General features: G+C 35.7%; 4 protein-coding genes across 5 annotated transcripts; 1 reads left to right on the top strand and 3 right to left on the bottom strand.

Moving 5' to 3' along the window:
• Positions 1 to 2,324: 2,324 nt before the first annotated feature.
• On the bottom strand, positions 2,325 to 3,375 carry LOC116126531 (NADPH-dependent aldo-keto reductase, chloroplastic-like). The gene is made up of 2 exons (XM_031412216.1): positions 3,358 to 3,375; positions 2,325 to 2,732 (listed from the first exon to the last, which is right to left on the bottom strand). Exons 1-2 carry the CDS (start codon positions 3,373 to 3,375, stop codon positions 2,325 to 2,327), a joined length of 426 nt encoding a protein of 141 aa, XP_031268076.1.
• A 3,822-nt stretch (positions 3,376 to 7,197) lies between these two features.
• Positions 7,198 to 7,944, bottom strand: LOC116126504 (PRA1 family protein D-like). Its single transcript, XM_031412175.1, has one exon. It carries the CDS (start codon positions 7,931 to 7,933, stop codon positions 7,379 to 7,381), a length of 555 nt encoding a protein of 184 aa, XP_031268035.1. The 5' UTR covers positions 7,934 to 7,944; the 3' UTR covers positions 7,198 to 7,378.
• Positions 7,945 to 10,876: 2,932 nt separating this feature from the next.
• Positions 10,877 to 13,375, bottom strand: LOC116126601 (DNA-directed RNA polymerase V subunit 7-like). The gene is made up of 2 exons (XM_031412279.1): positions 13,041 to 13,375; positions 10,877 to 11,665 (listed from the first exon to the last, which is right to left on the bottom strand). The coding sequence occupies exons 1-2, from the start codon at positions 13,146 to 13,148 to the stop codon at positions 11,084 to 11,086; spliced, it is 690 nt and encodes a 229-aa protein (XP_031268139.1). The 5' UTR covers positions 13,149 to 13,375; the 3' UTR covers positions 10,877 to 11,083.
• Positions 13,376 to 17,230: 3,855 nt separating this feature from the next.
• Positions 17,231 to 20,780, top strand: LOC116126598 (ultraviolet-B receptor UVR8-like). 2 transcript variants are annotated; one of them, XM_031412278.1, is made up of 7 exons: positions 17,231 to 17,435; positions 17,719 to 17,761; positions 17,897 to 18,177; positions 18,277 to 18,626; positions 18,730 to 19,131; positions 19,613 to 20,000; positions 20,150 to 20,780. In XM_031412278.1, exons 3-7 carry the CDS (start codon positions 17,953 to 17,955, stop codon positions 20,390 to 20,392), a joined length of 1,608 nt encoding a protein of 535 aa, XP_031268138.1. In that variant the 5' UTR covers positions 17,231 to 17,435; positions 17,719 to 17,761; positions 17,897 to 17,952; the 3' UTR covers positions 20,393 to 20,780. The 2 variants fall into 2 exon arrangements, with proteins under 2 accessions (XP_031268138.1, XP_031268137.1); XM_031412277.1 differs by lacking the exon at positions 17,231 to 17,435 and adding an exon at positions 17,498 to 17,516.
• The last annotated feature ends 1,308 nt before the right edge of the window (positions 20,781 to 22,088 follow it).

Raw genomic sequence — 22,088 nt, 5'->3', positions numbered from 1 at the left:
ATATGATTTTTCTCTTTCTTTTGTACATCTAGATTTTTGGTCTTAAAAAGAGTTACCTGAGCCAAATTTTCGCTCAATGATATCATTTTTGAATCAATTTGTATTTCTAGGTCTAGGTTTAATGCTCATTATTTTTTAAGTTTTATTAAGTTAGGTTCATCCCAGGTGTGAGTAGAGACTTGAAAGATTTTTCTGGTCTTGGTTTTTCTTTTGTACATCTAGATTTTCGGTCTTAAAAAGAGTACTGAGGAGCTAATTTTTAACTCAATGATATCATTTTGCATCAATTTGTGTCCTAGGCCTAGGTTCAATCCACATTTTAAGTTAAGGTTCATTCTTGGTGTGAACACAAACTTCGAAGATTTTGGCCTTAAAAAGGGTACCTATGAGCCAATTTTTAACTCTCAATGATATCATTTTGGATCAATTTGTGTCCTAGGCCTAGATTCAATCGGTTAAGATCTCACATTGAAAGAGAAAATGCTAGGCATGTGGGTTATATAGGTTTGGGCACCCTTCCTTGGCAAGTCGGTTTTTCAAGGAGAGTTCTATCAAAGCCCATGAAAGACCCATGACTGAGCCCAAATTGTTGAGTTATTGGAGTGGGTTCCTATCAATTGGTATCAAAGCATGATTTTACGCCTATGTGGCAACGCACGCGTGGCAGGTTGACCTGTGGCAGGCTAACCTTGGGCCCGGGCTGCTACCCCGAGAAAGAGCATGGAGGCCCGAGGAAAAGGAGATCCGCGTAGTCACCCAAGGGGTAAAGAGGTCGACGTGGACGTAGGTTGCGGAAGCATGGTGGAATGTTAGGATCCCACATTGAAAGGGAAAAGGGTGGGTATGTGGGTTATAAAGGCTTGGACACCCTCCCTTCACAAGCCGGTTTTCCAAAGAGAGTTCTATCCAAGCCCATGAAAGACTTATGGCCTAGTCCAAATTATTGAGTTATCGGAGTGGGTTCCTATCAGAATCCATAGTTTTTTAAGTTTTATTAAGTTAGGTTCATTCCTTGTGTGAATAAAGGCTTGGAAGATTTTTCTGGTCTTAGTTTTTCTTTTGTACATTTAGATTTTTGGTCTTAAAAAGGTTAGCGAGAAGCCAAATTTCAACTCAATGATATTATCAATAATATCTTTTTGAATCAATGTGTACATAGGCCTAAGTTCAATGCATAGTTTTATTAAGTTTGGTTCATTCCTGGTGTGAATACAGGTTTGGAAGATTTTTCTGGTCTCGGTTTTTCTTTTGTACATTGGTCTTAAAAAGGGTGCTGTAGAGCCGATTTTCAAGTCTCAGTGATATCATTTTGAATCAATTTGTGTCCTAGGCCTAGCTTCAATCCATAGTTTTTCAAGTTTTATTAAGTTAGGTAGAGACTTGGAAGATTTTTCCAGTCTCGGTTTTTCTTTTGTACGTCTAGATTTTTGGTCTTAAAAATGGTACTACGAAGCCAATTTTTAACTCAATGATATCATCAATTATATTGTCCCTAGGCCTAAGTTCAATGCACAATTTTTTGAGTTTTATTAAGTTAGGTTCATTCCTGGTGTGAATAGAGACTGGGAGGATTTTTCACCTCTCAGATTTTCTTTTGTACATCTAAATTTTTGGTCTTAAAAAGGGCACCGCAGAGCCAAGTTTAAACTCATAGCTTTTAAAGTTTTATTAGTTTTAGTTCATTCTTGGTGTGAATAAAGACTTGAGAGATTTTTCTAGTCTCGGGTCTTTCTATTGTATATCTAGACTTTTTTCTTGAAAAGGGCACAGATACCATCAATGATATCATTTTGAATCAATTGTGTAGGCCTAGGTTCAATGCATAGTTTTTTAAGTTTTATTAAGCTAGGTGTGAACATAGGCTCAAGAGATTCTTCTTGGAAGCCTGGGTCATTTGAACTTCGGACGGTATACTTTAACCACACGTTTCAACATTCGTCTTACCATTTGAGCCACCCGAAGTCAGGTCACAGTTTTTTAAGTTTATTAAGTTGGGTTCATTCTTGCTGTAAACAGAGACTCAGGACATTTTTCTGGTCTCAGTTTCATGGGAAATTGTGGCTTTCTACATGTTGAAGAGAAAAAATCAACTATAAGTTTAATATCCATTGTTTAAGAAATCGAAAATCAGATATTTAGTGGTAATGTAATGTACAGTAGTAAATAACGAAAAGTATTTATTTGTACATTTATATTTTTTAAGTGAAGTTTGGCTGGGTCTACTGCAACTTCACCATTGTAGTAGTATTGTGGACATTACAAGGTTTAACAAAAAAAAGTAGTGAATTTTTGGCATTAATACATTGATAATTATAGCAAGATTATCAGATTTCATAATCCCATAAATCTTCAAGGGTCCTGTATGGGCTAGTTGTTTGGTTGATAAGAAAATCTCCTCTCATAATCTTCCACTCTTCCAAATTGTCAATCTGAATGAGATCTTCATCGTCCAATTTAAGATTGAAAGAAGCCATGTTCTCCCTTATTCTCTCTTGATTGAAGCTCTTCACAATCACACTGGCTCCCTTCGACAATCCCCATTTTAGAGCAACCTGAGCCGGAGTAGCCTTGTGTTTCAGAGCAATGGCTTGGATGATCGGATGTTCAACCACAGCCGTTGATCCCCATGAATTTCCTGGCCCACCCAGTGGTGAATAAGCACTGACGTGGATTTTGTGCTCTCCACATACCTCACGAAGCTTGCTTTGTCTCCACATAGGATGCATTTCCACCTGTATNTTTTTTATGAATGGAGATGTCTGTACCAGTTTGCTCGCACCTCAACTAATCTCTCAAAACTCTGAAATGAACAACCAGGTAAACCCCCTTAGTGGCCACCTTTAATCCCTCGAGACCCTGAAATGAACGATCGAGTGGCCACTCTTATTAATGTTTGAGAGGACTCAAACTCAAGAACCCATGTTAGAGCATTTTGCTCTTTTACTATCATATCCGATGGTTAATTATCAAATGAAATCATGGATCATTAAGTCAACTCTATTTTAATGTCTTCTTTACAGAACTTGTTCTCCAAAAAAAAAAAAAAAATTGGAATTTTGAGAATTTGTTAGAGATTTAATTTTCTTGTACTAAATAAAAAAATTTCTCAAAAATCACTCCTAATAAGAAGGATTTTCTATAGAAAAAAAAAATGATAAATGCTTCTATATATTTGAAAGAAAAATATTTAATGGTCAAAACACTAATTGGCTTTTCAAAATAATTATTTAATGTGATTCCAACTGTTGCTACCTTCCTATTTCTTGTATGGGGCGGCCGTTCGGTTTGAGGTTGAAGGGATTGAGTTTTAAATGTATTTATAGTTGAGCGGTTTTATTTAATTTGGTCAACTTATACCTTAATATAAATTCCCATTTATTATTGTTTTACTTTGCCGACTTATGTTGACTTTTATTTCTTTTGTTCATTAATGAATTGTCAAAATGGACACCCATTTCCTTGTCATGAACTTACTTGCTCTTCGTGCTCTTGTCATTGTCAACTTATTAGCTAATAAAAAGTTAGAAACAAATGGGAAGATACAAATAACCCAACAATTATTTAACATCTCAAATTACTTTTATACGTTTTATATTTGATGATAGTCATCTACATGTTTTTAGACATGATTGTAACATGTTTGATTTTAAATTTATGTATGTTATACTTAAAAAAACTAGGGTTGACGTAAACTTACATCAGCAAGCACCAATCAGAGTTTAGGAAGGCTTGACGTCGTCCAGATGTTACCACATCGACCTAAGACAGAAAGAATATGGATGTCATCAACTTATCAAATTCAGGTTTTGTCTATGAGTGATTAAGAACTGTACACTTGTCCAAGCTCCAGATAATTTAAAGATATTTCCTAAATTATCAGTCAATGGGAGGCAAGGAAGGACTTACAGGACACTTACTCACTTGCAGATTTGTGATTATTACCTTGAATTCCTTTGCTATAAATAGAGGACTCTCCCTCTCATTTTAGGGATTCTGATCTTGAACTCTTATTCCAACAGTAATCTTGATTTTCAGAGCAAAGATAACCTACGAGAAAAAGGCTGGCCCGATATTCTCTCTGAATACCTAGTTATTGTATCTCTGCTCGTTGTTCGCTATACATGACCTCTTGTAATCTCTCATATATAAAAGAAACAGTGAACATAGGATTCGCTTTAAACATCTGAATCACTTTAAAAATTATCTCTCTCATTTATTATTCAGTCTTTGCATTCGATTATATTGATTAGCTCTCTCACAATCATTCACATGTAATTTCTAAGACCTACTTAACACTTTACACGTGCGGGTCATTGGTGCCAAAATCACACATCAATAATATGTATGATATCTAAATAGCACCACACATACAAACTTAGGGTCATAGCTTTACATCTCAACTTAATAAAGACTGAAATCATAAGGAATGATTATTTTAATAAATATGGTATTGATACATTACTACTCTCCATTTTTTATGATAATAGATATTATTCTTATCAATATTTATCCATATTTGCATATTGCAAACGATGTATTATTAACTACCTCTAGATGGTAGAGTGATTCAATAGGTACTCTTGGATATATTACTCAGAAAGTATTGAGTTCGAGTCACTCCTTGGTTGCTACTAGGGGTAACCACTGGAACTCTTATCCGGTCGGTAGTTTTAGGATCCTGAAAGATTAGCTGAGGTGCGTGTAAGCTTGCCTGGACAATCCTAGTTATCAAAAAAAAAAAGAAGTATTATCATATGTGACATTAACATATAATATGATAGTAATATATCATAAAACAACATTTTGAATGTAAAATTTGGAATATATCTTGGAATCAATTTTTTGTACAACTAATAATATTTTGATTTTATAAGCAAACAAAATCTTAGGAAGTTTGAAGTTTTACTTTATAAAATTAAAAACTGTATCTAAATCAGTCTTCTTCTTGTTTAAGTATGAACTGTTAAATCAAATTACTTTAAAAGATTTTAGATTGAATCTAACGTATGTAATTTCAAAGCAAATCCAAGCAAAGAGATTTCATTTGGATTATGAAAATCAAAGGTATAATGTTATAATCAAAATACACATTCTAATTTTGTTAGTCCCAAAGGAATCGAATCCCAGTAGATAATAATAAAAATAAAAAACAAAGAAAAGAAAAAACATGGGTGGATTTGGGAAACAAACGCCAGAATAGATGTCTTGTCAAATAGTGCACCGCCACAGTAGATGATGTCGAGATCTGAAAAATGAAATCAAAAGCCATGTGAAGCCTTTGATTATTGCATGTTCTTATAATCTTGACACTTTTCCGTATAATTACTTGTGTACGTATACTACACCCTTCTTCTCTCATTCCCTTTAAAATATTACAAAGAAAGTCAACTAGTTTAATTGATTCAAGAGCAACTGCAAAGACTGGTTTAGACTTGGGGGTGGTTCCAATAGATGGGGGTTTTGATTATTGCATGTTCTTATAATCTTGACACTTTTCCGTATAATTACTTGTGTACGTATACTACACCCTTCTTCTCTCATTCCCTTTAAAATATTACAAAGAAAGTCAACTGGTTTAATTGATTCAAGAGCAACTGCAAAGACTGGTTTAGACTTGGGGGTGGTTCCAATAGATGGGGGTTNCAGTTTTCACAAGAAGCTGCATCAACACTGAACTGACCTGCTGCTGATAATTATACAGGTGGAGATCTCATTGCGGGGTCAGCCAGTGCTTTCTACACTGCAGCTGAACAACTTAGTGAACTGGTGGGTGCAGACAGCCTCAACATCAGAAAGAATACAGACATCGGTAGGCAGCTCAGCCAAAGATTTTGTGATGGTTCTGTCTTATGGCCGGAAAGCTCAACCCCCATAAACATGTTACAAAAATGTTTACAGCAGTAATAGGGGTTTGGAGGTCTGAGGAGCAACATTTTTCCAAGCATGCCTTTTCATTTTGAAGCATATATGATTTGACCTCAGTTTTTACCATCTCGGATTTCCTTGTTATGTTCAACTTGCTTGTAACGTAGCAAAATATTTAAGGGGAAAGGTGCTAGATTATGATAAATACATACCGAACTCACAGAAAAAAATATACACTTTCTCAACCTTGCTTCAGGTTCTTGATTTCTAGCATTAACAATGTCATAATTCATGCATTGCGGTGAAAACTGGACACCCACCTATCATGATGATACAGTTGAACAGTCATCTAGGATTCCAAGCAGGTTAATAGTTAACATACAACATATGAAAAAATAATACAGTCATTGCTTATGTGAGGTCAAGTTTGGTGTGGTGAATCGTATCGTGGTAGAGTAAAGACATCAGCATCCATTGTGCACAGCAACAAAAAGACATACAAGAGGACGCTCAGATAATGATACAGCCCTATGTAAAGTGACCGAGTCTTCACATGCAAGATGCAACTGTACTTGAAATTTTATACTCAAGTCTCAAGATTCAAGATGCGCTCAACTTTGGTGGAAACATAAGAAGATTCTGATATTTGATTTGCTTTACTTCCACAATAATGAGTTGCACATCGAAAAGTTGATAATTTACCAAAAATTCGGGATGAAGGGATCATCCCAAGTAACACTCCCCACAAATTAAACCCATCATTGCTTTTTGACTCTCTAATCCCAAATCTTATAAAACATAAACTACACCAATATTTGTTAAAACCACCCCAAAGGGTAGTGGATACTGTGATAATATCTATCACAATGATGCTGATTCTCAAGAACAACTGATCACTCAGTATCATAACCTCCCAACTACCAAAACAAGACACGGTACCAGATTAAGCATATTCTTGAACCACTATGACAAGGCAAAAGAAAACTGAAACATGGTAGCTAAAGATACAACTCTGGATAACAATCACAATCAATAATAGACTCTAAACCCTTGAATGCAAGCCAAAAGTTGGTCATAAATTAGATCAACCAACTTCTAATAGATGCAAACATATGATATGATAGTAACATGAACTTCCATAAGTTAATGCCATTTATCACAAATGCCAAATCTTACTACTACCCTTCAATGGGAAAGACCAAAATCTTCATTCTTCATCAAGCCTATTCTCATCCCTCAACAGAGAAGCATGAATCCAATAATTGGCTATATAACAAAGAAAATGCATTTGCGCAAGCTAACAATGAACCCACTTCTATGTACAAACTTCAATTACCAACTAAAGAAGCCAGGATGACATTAAAGATTTCTGCATACAAACTGATAATCTAAAGAACTACAAATTCAAGCCTAGTATAACATACACGGAATCAATTAAGCAGGAAACAATGTAAAATTAATTCTTTTATGAATAGCAACGTGTTCAGTGTTCACTAGACAATATTTAGAAAAATCAAAAACCAGTGTAAGCCCCATGTGGGCTATCATCAAGATCATCAAGCAAAACCCCATAAGGCGACTCTTGGTCATCCATAACAAGATCGTCCGTATTCCTGAATCCCGCATGTAAAATTACCAAAGCAACGCCAATCAACATGGAAACCAGCACATTCACCCACACGTGCGTCAAAACTAAACCCGTTACCGTCACCGCAAAAAGCGCACCCACCACGACACGATCGTCGACAACGAACCCGAAGACCGTCAGCGCGTCGTTGCGCGCGAAGTAGAAGAAGAACCACGCGACAAGCAACAGTAGAAAGACGATTAGTGAGATGGGGTGGTAGATTAGGCTTAAGAAGAGGATCAATAAGAGGATTATAGTGTAATTAACGCGAAAATGAGTGAGGTTTTGGGTAATGCGCGTGGTGGCGTCAGAGAGTGAAAGAGGGAGACTGAATGCGGAGAGGTCAAGGAAGTCAGCCCAAGGGCGACGCCTAGCGGTGAGTGAATGGGTGGTTTTCTTGACTCGAGAGAGGAAGTCGCCGTCGGTGGTTGGGGCAGACATTTTGGTAAGGGTACAGTGGGAGGCCGATCTGACTTATGAGAGAATCGAGTCAACAGCTATTTCTTCAACCGGTCTCGTTTCTCAATGAGAATGCTTCGTGGATTGTGAAGTTTTGAGGGTGTGGGCTGACGTGGGCCAAATTGGGCGGGCTTTGGATAAATAATCCAATCACGAGAATAAATTAATGGATAAAAAAATTATTATTGGTAAAAATAACCAAAAATCCCTAAATTATACACTATTGAATTCCTACAATAAAATTTATCTAAATTCTACCACCTCCTCCAAAATGTAGAATATGCAATACAAAAATTTTAGTCATTATTAATTAATAGTAAAAAATTCAAAATCAAATTATATTTACAAGTCAATAATATACAATCTATCATTTAAGTCCAATATTTTTCTCAAAATATTTGATAAATGACAGAAGTTTCAAATTGATCAACTTAGAGACACTTAACGGTGAAAGTCTGTTAAACTTAACTACAAACAGGTGAAAAATCATATTATATCCCTAAACCATAGTTTCTAAGTTCATGACAATGTAAAAACTAAAAACTAAAAACCTCTTAAAAGACAAAACAACTTATGTTAGATCTAGGAAACATACTACCAACTTCAAGGTGTAACAATTTCACTTTTCCAAAGAAAATTTCGCCTTTTTATAAGTATAAATAAAACCTACGAATCTCTTTAAGATACAATGAAAGATATGCTCGTGTTATGCACAAAACATAAGCATATTAGAGAGATTAAGAAATTTCAAAATAATTCACATCTAATGGTTTCTTCCATAATACCTCAACATTTATCATGTAGCAAGACCAAATATGCAGGCTTACCTCCAATGCTAGTAATTTATCAAATGACCTCGACAACATTACGAAAGAAAAAACAATTGTTATGCCTAAAAAATCAGGGTTGACGTTAGCCTATGTCAGCGAGCACCAATCAGAGTTTAAGAAGGCTTTGCGTTGCCCAGGAGTTGTCACGTCACTCCATGACAAAAGGAATATGGTTGTCATCAACTTGACAGATTCAGGGTTTGTCTATGAGTAATTAAGGGCCACACACATTCAAGCCTCAGGTAATTTGAGGATATTTCTTAAGTTATCAACCAATGAGAGGTAAAAAAAGACTTGTACGGCACCTACCCACTCAGTTGTTGTATCTCTGCTCGTTGTTCGTTATACGTGACCTCTTGTAATCTCTCATATATAAAGGAAACAGTGGACATATGATTCGTTTTAGGCATCCGAATCACTTTAAAAATCATATATCTCATTTATTATTCAGTCTTTGCATCTGATCATAATCATTCACGTGTAATTTCTAAGAACAGCTTAACATTTTGCACATGCGATTCATTGGTATCAAAATCACGCATCAACAACAATAATTAGAAACTTCCAACTACACGGAAAGGACTTAAACAATCAGATTTAAGTAATGAAATACAACAGGAAAGAATTTCCGTTAGCAGAGTTGTGATATGCTGCAATCAAACCTTCACTTCCACAACTCCTTACTGCTCTCGTCCTATTGAAACCTTGATCGGATATATGTCTTCAGCTTTTCAGCAGATGGCCTAATTTTCTCGAGAAATGTATAATATTCATGGCTGTTGAATTTTCTCTGGTGAATAATAGATGGTCAGTTTCTCAAGTGCTCTTGCATGCTTTACCAAATATTTGACAAGCTATAATTCATTATTTCCTCTATGAATCTCCATCTACACTTCTTTCATTTGATGAATCGAACTCTTAATAACAAGTTTTGAGCTTCCCAGTATTCAACTTTGTGATCAAAGTCTTCCAAATGCTGAAAACTGGAAAAAAATTAATAACAAACATGAATGACTTAGTAATAATGAATTTGAAAAGACTGAAACTGAATAAAAAACGTATAATGAACATACATCATCAAATCCAACATCGCATTTGAAATATCTTGCATTAAATAAAAAATTCAGACTGGTAAATTTCCTCAGGAAAGAGGAGACTATCTGAAGTTGGCAGTCCTTTAAACTGCTAACATGTAGATATAAGTCGTTTACATTAAGACAGACCGAAAATTCTTTCTGAACAGAAACTGGAAAACCAGAAAACACAATGAACATTGGTTAGAACTGAGTACACATATTGATCAACATATAAAAACGACTAAAAATGGAACTTCGACAGATAGATTTCTGCTAAAGATGGTTCTGTTTTTAAGAAATTTCAGCCATCACTCCATTTGTGATTAGAACTTGGACCATATTGCTTTAATTACCCATCCCTTAATACAGTTATTTTCGGTAAAGTATACTCGATTGTCTTGATTCGGAACCCAAGAAAGAAAAAAGTTTGGCACGCCTATCTTATTTGGCCAACTTATGCCTTTTCCTGAAATCATCTCCCAGCAGGGCCAATACCTCAGAATTAATGTACACGTCAAAAAACGATGCACATAAGTCTCTGCAATTTCGTGAAAAGTACTAAATTGAACAGTGTATTTCATGTCCTGATAGGAGAGGATCTGGTGATTGATAACGTCTGGAAGATCAACAATGCTTCTGGCCTCCATGGCTCTGATCACACTCTTTAAGATAATGGGAAGGAAGAGCTTTTGATTGACAGTGGCAATGTACCAGGATCCGATCTTATCTCTCAATAAGAATTTCTAGAATTCATCTCAGGATGATAACCCTTTCTGACTCATTGAGCCTGTGACTCGATTTTTCGTGCTTTAACTCTCTAGCATGGTGTGGAACTTGGGAGGCAGAGTGAATAGGGAGATTCGAACGGTCACCCGTCGGATTCGACGTTTGACTAAAGTTGACTTAATGAATACCACCTTTATGATGATGACCAGTTTAATACATGTAAATGTGATTGCAAAATTCAAAAATATAATATTTAAACCAAGATTTTGAATGACTTTACCTTCAATTCCTTGTCAATTGGAGAAGAAACTTATGTATGTTTATATTGGAAAGGATAAGCATTGTCTCATCATTCAGGTTTTTACAGGCAGCATGAGCAAAGCAAATATAAAGCAAAACAGCAAAAGGTGTTCTTGAGGTTCCAAATGCATAAGATCCATGTTCACAGCAAGCATGTCAGTAATTTTATTGACGCTGGCATGTATAAAACCATTCACCATTCACAAGTCGAGTTCATAAGTCCCAGGAAGTGAAACTGGTCCAAGGATTTCACCTTCTATGCTAGCAATGAGTGCAAATTCCCTCTCGACAGTCCCCGTTTTCTCAATCCAACTCACTCCAAGCACCACGAAGTAGACCACTATACCATTATTTATCTTTGCATGTGTGTTGCCATTTAAGAAATATGGATTTTCTTCAGAAACATAGGAGTAACCTGGCATCTTCAAAACTGGAAGAAAAGCATATTTCAGAGGCCCAATTCGTAAGAAGACCCCTTCTCGAGATGTGTAGTGAACGACTCCCTGTAGGAAATCTCCGATGACAGGCTTAAAGGTGCGACATTTAAATGTTACAGGGAAGGATGCATACCCTGACTCGTCCAATACTTGTCCTTTGTCAATGTTCTTCAAGCTAGTTACTGCAAGAAAGTATCCATGCTCCTTGCTGGCCTTTTCATTCAACAAGTCCTCCATCAGTTGTGTTATAAGATACCTCGGACAAACCAATAGTTCTCCATCTGAATTTGCAGGACATGCAATCACATTCCTTTGCAATTCAACTTCAGAAATCATATCTGTGATCTACATCAAACTTGCCAGAATAAATAGGATTAAAAAGAAGAGTTTGCGAAATTAATCAATCACAATTCTCTTAGATTGTATGCGGCTCATGGCATCTAATTATTATAACTCTTCTTAAATAATTTAAATTATAAAATATTTGAAGTCTTGTTTTATAATCGTGCTTAAAAAAACTTAAAACATAAAGGAAGAACCTAAGACTAATCTGGATTAAACTATGACAACTTTGCTAGCCTGACCAACCCTGCCGCTACTTCTTTCTTCCACTAAAGCAAGATTCGTATACGCATCACATATGTGATTCACTAATGACAGGCTTAAAAAGTCAATACAAATATGCTACACAAGATACAGAATTAACTGGGAAAAAGAACTTGGCTTAAAGCATGATACTTAGAGCAATTCTATATATAAATTAAAATAATTAAATAGTAATAATAACAGAACCTGGCTATAAGAAAACTACTCCAGGTAATAAACTAAATCTTCCAATCAAATAGATAATAAACTAAATCCTGTGAAGGCTACGACCACAATATTGCTTGTAATTACTGTAAATGACCTTATCGAGAAAAAAAAAATTGTTTTGAATCACAAAACATCGGAACTATTATTGTATATTGAACATTCTTTAGGAAAGGGTATGACAGAAATATGATCTAAAGGTTTTTTTTGGGGAAATTTGCTATCTGTTACGCATCGAATAAGGATACGGAATCGAAAAAGAGTTTTGTTTGACAAAATTCATCTGATTTAGCCGGTAATTTAACATATATCTAAGGCGAGATCAATTAGCATTTCGAAAGTTCTTTTCTTACCGGTTGAAGTAATTTTCTTATAAGTAGCAAGGAAAGTATTTTCATGCCAACCAAACAGTAGTCAAGATATTCTTACTTATCAAATCCAAATTCCACAAAGTTTACAGAAAGACAAGGGAGAAAAGGCATGTGTATGAGTCACTCTCGAAAACATTGGAACATTAACCAAGCCTGCATATCAAATGATTTTGAAAGGAATGATTAATTCTATCAACATAACTTTTATGACTATGGTCATTAAACAGATTTATTTCAAATGCCCTTTTCATGCAGCATCTAGCACAACAGTATACACCCAGAAACAAAAAAGCGTTGGCTTGAAATTCTTTAGTTACAAATCTAATTGGATGAGTGAAACCAAATAACACAGCAAATCCAAACTTTCAACAACTAAATAAAAAAATAAAAAATACGAACTGAACAACTAAAAACTCAACTTCTGAACAACAGATGTCATCAGAGCAAATTCATAAATCCATTACAGCTTACAGTGTAAAACCTGTAATCAGATCAATAATAGAAAAGAGTAGAATCATAAAAAGGCATAAGAATTGAACCTGAAAACTTGAAGCAGCACCGCAGAGAAGAAGGGTGAGTAGAGTGGGGGTTTTGATGAGAGAGATCTGCAGTGGATCCGAAAGAATAAAAGGAAGCGTTACTGACATCTTCACTCCATTTTCTCTACGTGTCTGAATCACATTAACAAAAATGGCAATCTTGCATGTAGAGTTTTGTCTTCATATGATATCTTTCGACGGTTTTTTAAAGTTTATAAGTCAGCAGGGTTTAAGGGCTTTTTTGAATAAAATAAATAAATAAACTATAAAATAATTCCTAATCTAGATATTTATATAATGATGAAGCATATTGCTTTTTCTGATGTCACGTAAGATTGGTATATAATCATCAGGTAGGATATCGTTAATTGATCCATGTGTTTGCTATTTATTATGCTTGTTATAATAGAAATTATTCACATGCATTCAATTAATTTATTCAATACAAATTTTTAATATTCTTCTTTTAATTTGAGATCTTTCACATTCTTTTTTTAATATTTATATAATATTGAAGCATACTGCTTCTTGTGACGTCACGTAGGATTGATATATGATCATCATATAGGATATCGTTAATTGGTCCATGTGTTTGCTGTTTATTTGGCTTGCTATAATAGAGATTATTCACATGCATTCAATTAATGTATTCAATACAAATCTTTCACATTCCTCTTTTAATTTAACTTAACGACAAATAAAATTATTTGATTTATTTAATAATTAGTCTATTTTTACAATATTTATAGTAATTAATTACGAATCAAATAATATTTTTTTTTATAAACTAAAATATTATAATTAAAAAAGATATAAATTATACACCTATAATCAAAAACAAAGAAGGATTAATTCAGTGATCATAAAAATTATAAAATCAGGATTAATATTGTTATATTTTTTAAAACGTATTATTGATAATATAGCATATTAAATCCATATATATCCATACCATATTTTTTTCGTATCTGAATTTTATGACTAAATTTTTACAAAAGTATTTTTTACCATTTACCGTATCATACCCGTAAAATTCTTGTACCCTTTTTTTGTCGTACCCTTATTTACTAACTAGGGTTTTAAAATCCCGGGATATTAGTTGAGGACTTGAGATACGCATAAGCTAGCCTAAACACCTTTGCTTATTAAAAAAAAAATTTTGTAGGCATTAAATTTATATAAGCAAATGCTTTTCGTATAAACCTAATAGAGTAATATTAGGTCAACAACTCATTTTCACAAACCTCTTTTATAACCCTAACGTGTCAACAGATTAACACTGTCACGTCTTCTTCTTCTTCTTCTTCTACCATCATTCCTTAAAAGAGAACGATCGTTTCTTTAGTCTAATCAAAATCATTTCCGTCTTAGATAGTATTGTTCAACCTTACATCTCGTTTACTTTAGATTACTGAGTTTTATCTTTGAATAAAATGTCAAAAATTACCAATAAAAAACAATATAATGAGAAAGTGAGATTACTATTTTAGATTATATTATCTTCCAAGTGAGAAATCCAGATTGAATTATGAGGCAACATTAAGAGGGTAATCATAAATGAGTCCACATCCACAATATCATAATGCGAGTTTGAGGATTTTAATTATATATAAAATTCCATTACTTTACCAAATAATAATGAAAGAGAAGAACAGAGGAAACCTAGCACATGATCCAATCATTGAATGAGTCGATTTCTCTTTATATCTCTTCATGATTAAAATGATGTGTTACAAATTCTTAGTGGATTCCTGCTGCTGCATGCTACCAATGAAGTAAAGAAAAGCTGAATATCAAACCTATGTATGAAGATTTTGTGATGAGCGGTCATCGCATACTTCACAGTCTGTTTCAAGTTTCAACTCTCTTCTTTTTGTCGTGGATAAATAAATGATGCCGTTATCATTTTTCTTGGATTTTTGTTGTGAACTGTCTTCATTGGATGGATCATTAAGTGAAATTTTTCATCATCATTCGCCATATCAGACCTGGATTCTCTCTTTCATAATCAAGTAAAAACAAACGACGTTGGTAGCATGATCGGATCAGAAAAGAAGATTAAAAAGTTGGGAGGAGGAGCCCACTTTAACTCAGAAAAGAACATGGCGCTGGCGCCCTTACAAAGTTTCTCATTTCAATGGCGCCCGCTGATCATGGCAGTAAAGGGGAAGTTGATTTGTTGATGGATGAGAATGAATGAATACGCAGAAAATGAGATGGAGGATCAGTCAGCATCAAATTTTAGCAAACCACATGGCTTTCTCAGCCCCCATATGTGATGTTTTTTTTACCTCCCCTTGTCTCTAAATTATCAGACTTCCTTGCTTATTAATTTGCCTGCCTGTATTTGTGGTATCGTACTAGACAAATATTAATTGTTTCACAAATTTATATTTATGGTATTAACTTCAAATTTAAAAAACATTAAGCAATGTTTTCTCTATTGAGGATAAGCTTAATCTGGAACCTAACACAATCACATTTCCCTCAACTTTGTTCAATGATTCCGAAAGTGGAATGAACAATTAACCACTAACAGTTTCATTCAATTATTGTTTCAATGAGTTGATCACTTAACAATTTTATAAAACTGTCTGCCCAACCAACTGATAATTTATGTTGGTTGGAGGAGAAGTTCTGATGTCTTATTTTGGGGTATTCACTAGATACTGGTCTGGTGGCTACACAATCACTATCCATAATGTTTACTGATATGTATGCTGGATAAGCTCAACTATATACCCTATTTAGGGTTTTGATTAATTATTGGTGAATATGCACCTGATCACACATTGCCCTCTTAAATTACAATCACTATCGTTTACAAATTTTCCCCATTGCCCTTTCTGCGCCCCTCTGAATCACATGCTTTATCATAAATGTCACACTGTACTGATGAACTCAGAAGTCTAATTAATATATACTACTTGGTTGCAGAGAAGTGTCGGTGAGAGTTGTTGCTTGATCGATCATTAAGTTTTAATTTGACTAATGTCCCTTATGAACAGTTGGTAGAGGTGTACTTAATTTAGAAACGGCCCAATTTCCACAAAACATGCAAGAAATTCTGGGTAAGCAAAGGTCAAGAAAGAACTTAATTGTATATGATGATGATGATGATGATCGTCTTATCCACCAAGTTAGACAAATAATAATGCTGCAACAGCATTTGGCGTGGTGCATGTTATGTTATGATTTGCAGGCATGACCATGTAGCTTCTGTCAAATTAATGGCTCATATACATTATCAAACTATTGGCTGAAAATGAACTCACCATGGTCGACTGGGTTTAATTGAATTTGATGAATTCCAGAGATCACCGGCTCAGAATTCTCAGATGAGGGCATTGAGGGTCAATTTTGTAGGGCCTATTAGGCAAGACTCTAAGGGAACAAAACTCACATGGGAGAACGTGCCATTCCAAGATAAAAATCTCCACGTCATCAATCTAGCGCACAGTACCGACTTCCCATGTGGGCATTCAATCTTAAAGCTTCTACAAGTTCTCAGATTTTCAAAAGAAAAAATTAATGTTAATAGGTGTAACCATGAGAATTGAGAAATCGGCATAGCTCCACGTCCTGCATTCTGTTTTTCTGGGTTCAAGTTCCCGCGAGATCTGCATACGTGCTTTTCATATACAGTGTATATATATATATATATATATATATATATATATATAAGCCTTTTAATGAATCTTACTGTTAGAGTAACACAATTAGTTACTTGAAAAGTGAAGTGAGGCACAGTGAATAAATGTTGATTCTTTTAATGGTTCGTAAGAAAAGAAGAGTTTTGAATAAGGTTTTAATGGTGAGATAGATCAGTAGAACATGATATACATGTCTACAATCAATTATTTCTGGCAGATTGGCCATCCTTATTCATCAGCTGTAAAATTTAATAAGTTGAGAAAGTGGTTCGAATCCAAATCTAAAAGAATTTTAAGGACTTTCCTGAATTGAATATAAACAAATCTTGGATCAGAATTGTCTGCTCCATGAAGTGGTTTCAACTGAGACTCTCTGCATTTTGGGCACTAGTGGGAATTGGCAGATTCGGGTGCTTTCAATGATTCATTATTAAGCAAAGAATGGGCAAACCACATCAGGATCAATGGTAANTTTCTATTGGGTAATTCTGGACAAAGAGTGTTAATTATTACATCCCTGTTTTGGTCTTAAACGGTGGAGGTTGATTTTGCTTGTTTGGTTCAAATTGATCGGGTCTATTTGACTTTCTTTTATCTTTATTTATGTGTGTTATAATGAGTTTACGTGAATAGGTGTGTCTCTTTTGATATGAGAATTCTTTTCTTTCTTGGTTTTCTTTTGGGAGTGGAATATCCTTCAACAGAAGAATAGTATTCTTCTCTTCAAAGTTTCATTTTTCTGGTGTGCCTTATGTTTTAAATATCTGTATTTGATTCTTGTTTTGATGTATCTGCCAGTTCTCTGAATGTCTTCAGGTTTCAGGTTTTTTTGTTTGTCCATTTCTGTTCCTCTGTTTTTGAGCTGATCTAGTTTGACTGTCTTCTCTTCGGCTAAAACTAGTTTTGATGATCGGATCAAAAAGCTTCCCTTTTCTTCATGTTGTAATTCAGTTTATCATTTCATGACATGATCAAGTTATTTTTTTTTCTGATCACTGAGTATGCGGGATGTGTTTTACTTGTAGGTTTGAGGCTTGAAGTCTGCTGATCATACAAAACCTACCTAAGGTAGATATTTTGTTTAAGATTCTCAGTCGGCAAAACAAGTTTGGTATCAAATTAAAGTTCATATTATAAGTGCTATTTTGGATCAATGGTGAAAAGTAATAAAATTGACTTTTATGTAAACATTTTATGTTCCAGCTATTTAAATCTTCCCTTTCTGCAAATCTTGGGCACTGCAAAAGCTGGCAGTGCCCATGGACGCTACAACGAGTGGCACTCCAAGTATTCAATACCATAACATTCCTGATCAGCCGATTACTGCTATTGTGGTTGCTCCTGTACCAACATTTCAAAGAAATCAACGGCATTGCTTTGGGGACTCCACTCCCGGAGAATTTCCCTTGGCTGCCAATCCCTCCATTGTGCTTCATGTCCTGACGGCCTGTAATTTAGATCCTCAAGACCTTGCAACACTAGAGGCAAGTTGCAATTTCCTTTATCTTTTTTATAATGAAGCTCTTTGTATATAATAGAATTGATAATGCTGCTGACTTGATTTTCAAATGTGTGTGTTGCAGGCAACAGGCTCATTCTTTAGGCAGCCAGCAAACTTTGCCCCTGACTATGAATTGTCCATATCGGAGCTTGCTGCTCTGGACATGTGCCAAAAGAGAGCTATATTCAAGCCAATGAATGAAGAAGAACGTCAAGAGTTGAAGCAAAGATGCGGGGGCTCATGGAAACTGGTGCTGAGGTTTTTGCTGGCTGGAGAAGCATGTTGCAGGAGGGAGAAGTCGCAGGCAATAGCAGGGCCTGGTCACAGTATTGCTGTAACATCCAAGGGAGTAGTTTACACATTTGGCTCTAATAGCTCTGGACAGCTAGGCCATGGCTCCACCGAGGAAGAATGCCGGCCTCGGCCAATCAGGTTGCGCACTTTTCATCAATCCATTGAACTGGTATTGTAAATGCAAGAAATGGAAAGAGAATTTGTTGGGTAGAGAAGTTAATGGAACTACGTTGTGTTACAGATCTCTGCAAGGCATTCGAATTATCCAAGCGGCTGCTGGGGCTGGCCGGACAATGCTGATTAGTGATGCTGGGCAAGTTTATGCTTTTGGAAAGGACTCCTTTGGTGAAGCTGAGTACGGGACCCAAGGAACCAAAATGGTTGCGACTCCACAGTTGGTCGAGTCATTAAAAAATATATTTGTGGTTCAAGCTGCAATTGGAAACTTCTTCACAGCTGTATTGTCAAGAGAAGGAAGGGTTTATACATTCTCTTGGGGAAATGATGCAAGACTCGGTCACCAGACTGAGCCAACCGATTTGGAGCCTCATCCTTTGTTGGGAGCACTCGAGAACATACCAGTCATTCAAATTGCAGCTGGGTACTGCTACCTTCTTGCTCTGGCTTGTCAACCAAGTGGCATGTGAGTTCCTTCATTTCTTTTTATTGAGAAATATTTATGTAACTAAAGAAAAGTCAGTCAATTTTGTAGTGATTTTGAAATTTTGCATGCTAAATATAGTTCATATTGTGATATCATGATATCTAAACAATATGTAGACTGTGATGATGTTGCTTTTAATCTGATATTTGCTCAATAAGGATGAAACATTTTTGCTTTAACAACATGCTGCTTCTGTTTAATTTTTTTTTTCTGGAATGTCTTTCTTCTATCTCATTCAATTCAATTTAAGAATTTTAATGGAAATTACTTTTGTAAAACCTTTTTTTTTTTTTTGCCGTTGCTTTGAAACATCTCCAAAATTGCTGAATTCTGGTTTTTTTCCATTAGTTATTCCTGAATACTGACACCGAATTATTATTATTATTATTATTCTTATTATGAATGGACTCTGGTATTAAAATAACTATTCATCTATCCTCTTCTTCTGGAAATATGACAGGTCAGTGTACTCTGTTGGGTGTGGCTTGGGTGGGAAGCTTGGACATGGTTCAAGAACTGATGAGAAGCATCCTCGAATTATAGAACAGTTTCAGCATTTGAATTTGCAACCAATGGTGGTTGCAGCTGGTGCCTGGCACGCCGCTGTGGTAGGTCGGGATGGACGTGTTTGCACATGGGGTTGGGGACGTTATGGATGCTTGGGTCATGGAAATGAAGAATGCGAATCAGTTCCTAAGGTGGTGGAAGCATTGAATCAGGTCAAAGCAGTTCATGTTGCCACAGGGGACTACACAACCTTTGTGGTCTCTGATGATGGCGATGTACATTCATTTGGTTGTGGTGAATCCGCAAGTCTTGGACACAATGCTTTAGCAGCAGAAGGACAGGTCTGTTTCCTCCTCTTCCTCTTTATATCTGTATTTACTATTTATGCTTTCCAGAACTGATATTGTAACTGTCGTTTGTGCTGGTGTGTGAAAGGGAGTTAGTTGGTGAAGTTACTAATTGTTGTTATGGCTATCTTTTCTTTGTGCAGGGAAATAGACATGCAAATGTATTGACCCCAGAGTTAGTAACGTCATTGAAGCAAATGAATGAGCGGGTAGTACAGATTAGCCTTACCAATTCTATATACTGGAATGCCCACACCTTTGCACTCACAGAATCAGGGAAGCTATACGCATTTGGTGCAGGAGACAAGGGGCAGCTAGGCGCAGAACTAGTTAACAATCAAACCGAAAGGGTGAACCCAGAGCAGGTTGAAATTGATCTCAGTTAGCAATCCAATGGGTGTCCCCTACCGTATTTTACACCATGCCATCCGCTAATTTATGATTACACACATTGCATTTGGTGTTTAGATTTCTTTGTCTATTTTGTACATAAAAACAAAGGTAAGATTTAAGTTTAGGTAGCAGGGGCCCAAGCAAATGCTACATGGTTGATACTAATTATATATGGTTAGCAAATAGGCCTCAAGCTGTTAATAGTTGAAACATTTGTTAAGTTGCATTGATAACTTATTTATGTTAAATTTCATTCATGGATTAAGTGGTCTTATTTGTTCCATTGGTGTGGACCATTATCCACGTGAGGCCAATTATTTGGCCTACCATTGGAATATATGTGGACCTGATGTTTTCAGGTTTAATACCTTTCATGTTTCAGCCAGTATTTTACCTTGGAGGCTTTGGTAGTTCCCGTTAATAGATGCTCAAAAACTTAAACCGTTCATGACATTGTTGTCTCTAAGTTGCCTCTGCGTTTGCCTCCTGAGTCTTGCCTCTCCCTTCAGCAATGTTGGAATTACCTCCTCTGAGTTGTCCGTACCAATTAGTAAGATTGATTTAGAAACATGCAGAAATGTAATGTTTTTCTTACCTCTTTCTTCTCTTTTCTGTAATAGAAGCAACACTGAATCTAAATACGTACATTAGATGTTGATGGATGAGCATTGAATCATACAATTTAGGTCCCGGCCAAATTCCAAGTGCCCTTACCCTTTCTCAGCACTCTCTGAAATCAAAACAGCAAAACAATAGAAAAAATACGTTAACATACACTGACAGGACACTCTCATTGCCTAGTATTTTAAAGTTCTAGTCACGGTTTCATTAGGAAAGAGTTGTACACCATGAAAACAACATTATATAAATGATAAATCCTATCACGTCATGACGTCAATAGAAATTGCAAAATAATCTAGCATAATCCAAAACTAGCAAACCACAAATAGAATTCTCTTAATAATATCTGAAAAAAAGCTGACTTCATATATAGGCATACATAGAGCCTAGAATATGCCAAGCTTAATTTTATGAATATAAACCTTCTTCTCATACTTGTCTCTGTACTTCTCCTTCCACTGCTCCATGAAAACATTCACAAGGACATTGACATGGCAAATCTAGGGTGGTGGCCTGTGACACAACCCAAGTTAATAAGCTGGGCGGCCCTCAGCAAGAACAATGAGGCCAGTGTTTACTTCTGGGAAGATCCATTTGTTCGTCCTGGGCTTAATATTGATCCTCTCAATGCCTGGGTACTTGTCAAGACCTTGTATGATAATTTCATTTTCAAAATGGCTAATGTTACTACCAATGGCATTGTTCTTCATCTTTTCCATGAGGAGTCAATGGTTATGTCTCCTTCGGTGACAGCATCGTCAAATGTTAAGACAGGAATGCCCTATTACATATAAGGCCTGGAGAGCAAAAATGGGATCAATCTCCAACTAAAGCACCTGCACGAAACGTTTGAGAGCAGTGGTACAGCCCTTGACCACATCTTCTTAACCACAAACAACTGCCGTTTCCCTCATTATCCTATCAGGGAGGGAGTACCGTCGTCCATATATAAGTTATCAAACTGCATTCAAATTAATTTAAATTACATCACCATTCAAGAATATTAACCACTCAGATTAAACCTCGAAAGAAAAGGAAGAATATCACAAACTAGTACGTGTACTCTTT

This window comes from Pistacia vera, unplaced genomic scaffold, assembly GCF_008641045.1.
Source record: "Pistacia vera cultivar Batoury unplaced genomic scaffold, PisVer_v2 Contig180, whole genome shotgun sequence".
Lineage (NCBI taxonomy): Eukaryota > Viridiplantae > Streptophyta > Magnoliopsida > Sapindales > Anacardiaceae > Pistacia > Pistacia vera.
The sequence above is the reverse complement of the archived record's forward strand: the minus strand, read 5'-3'. Positions and strand labels throughout refer to the sequence as shown.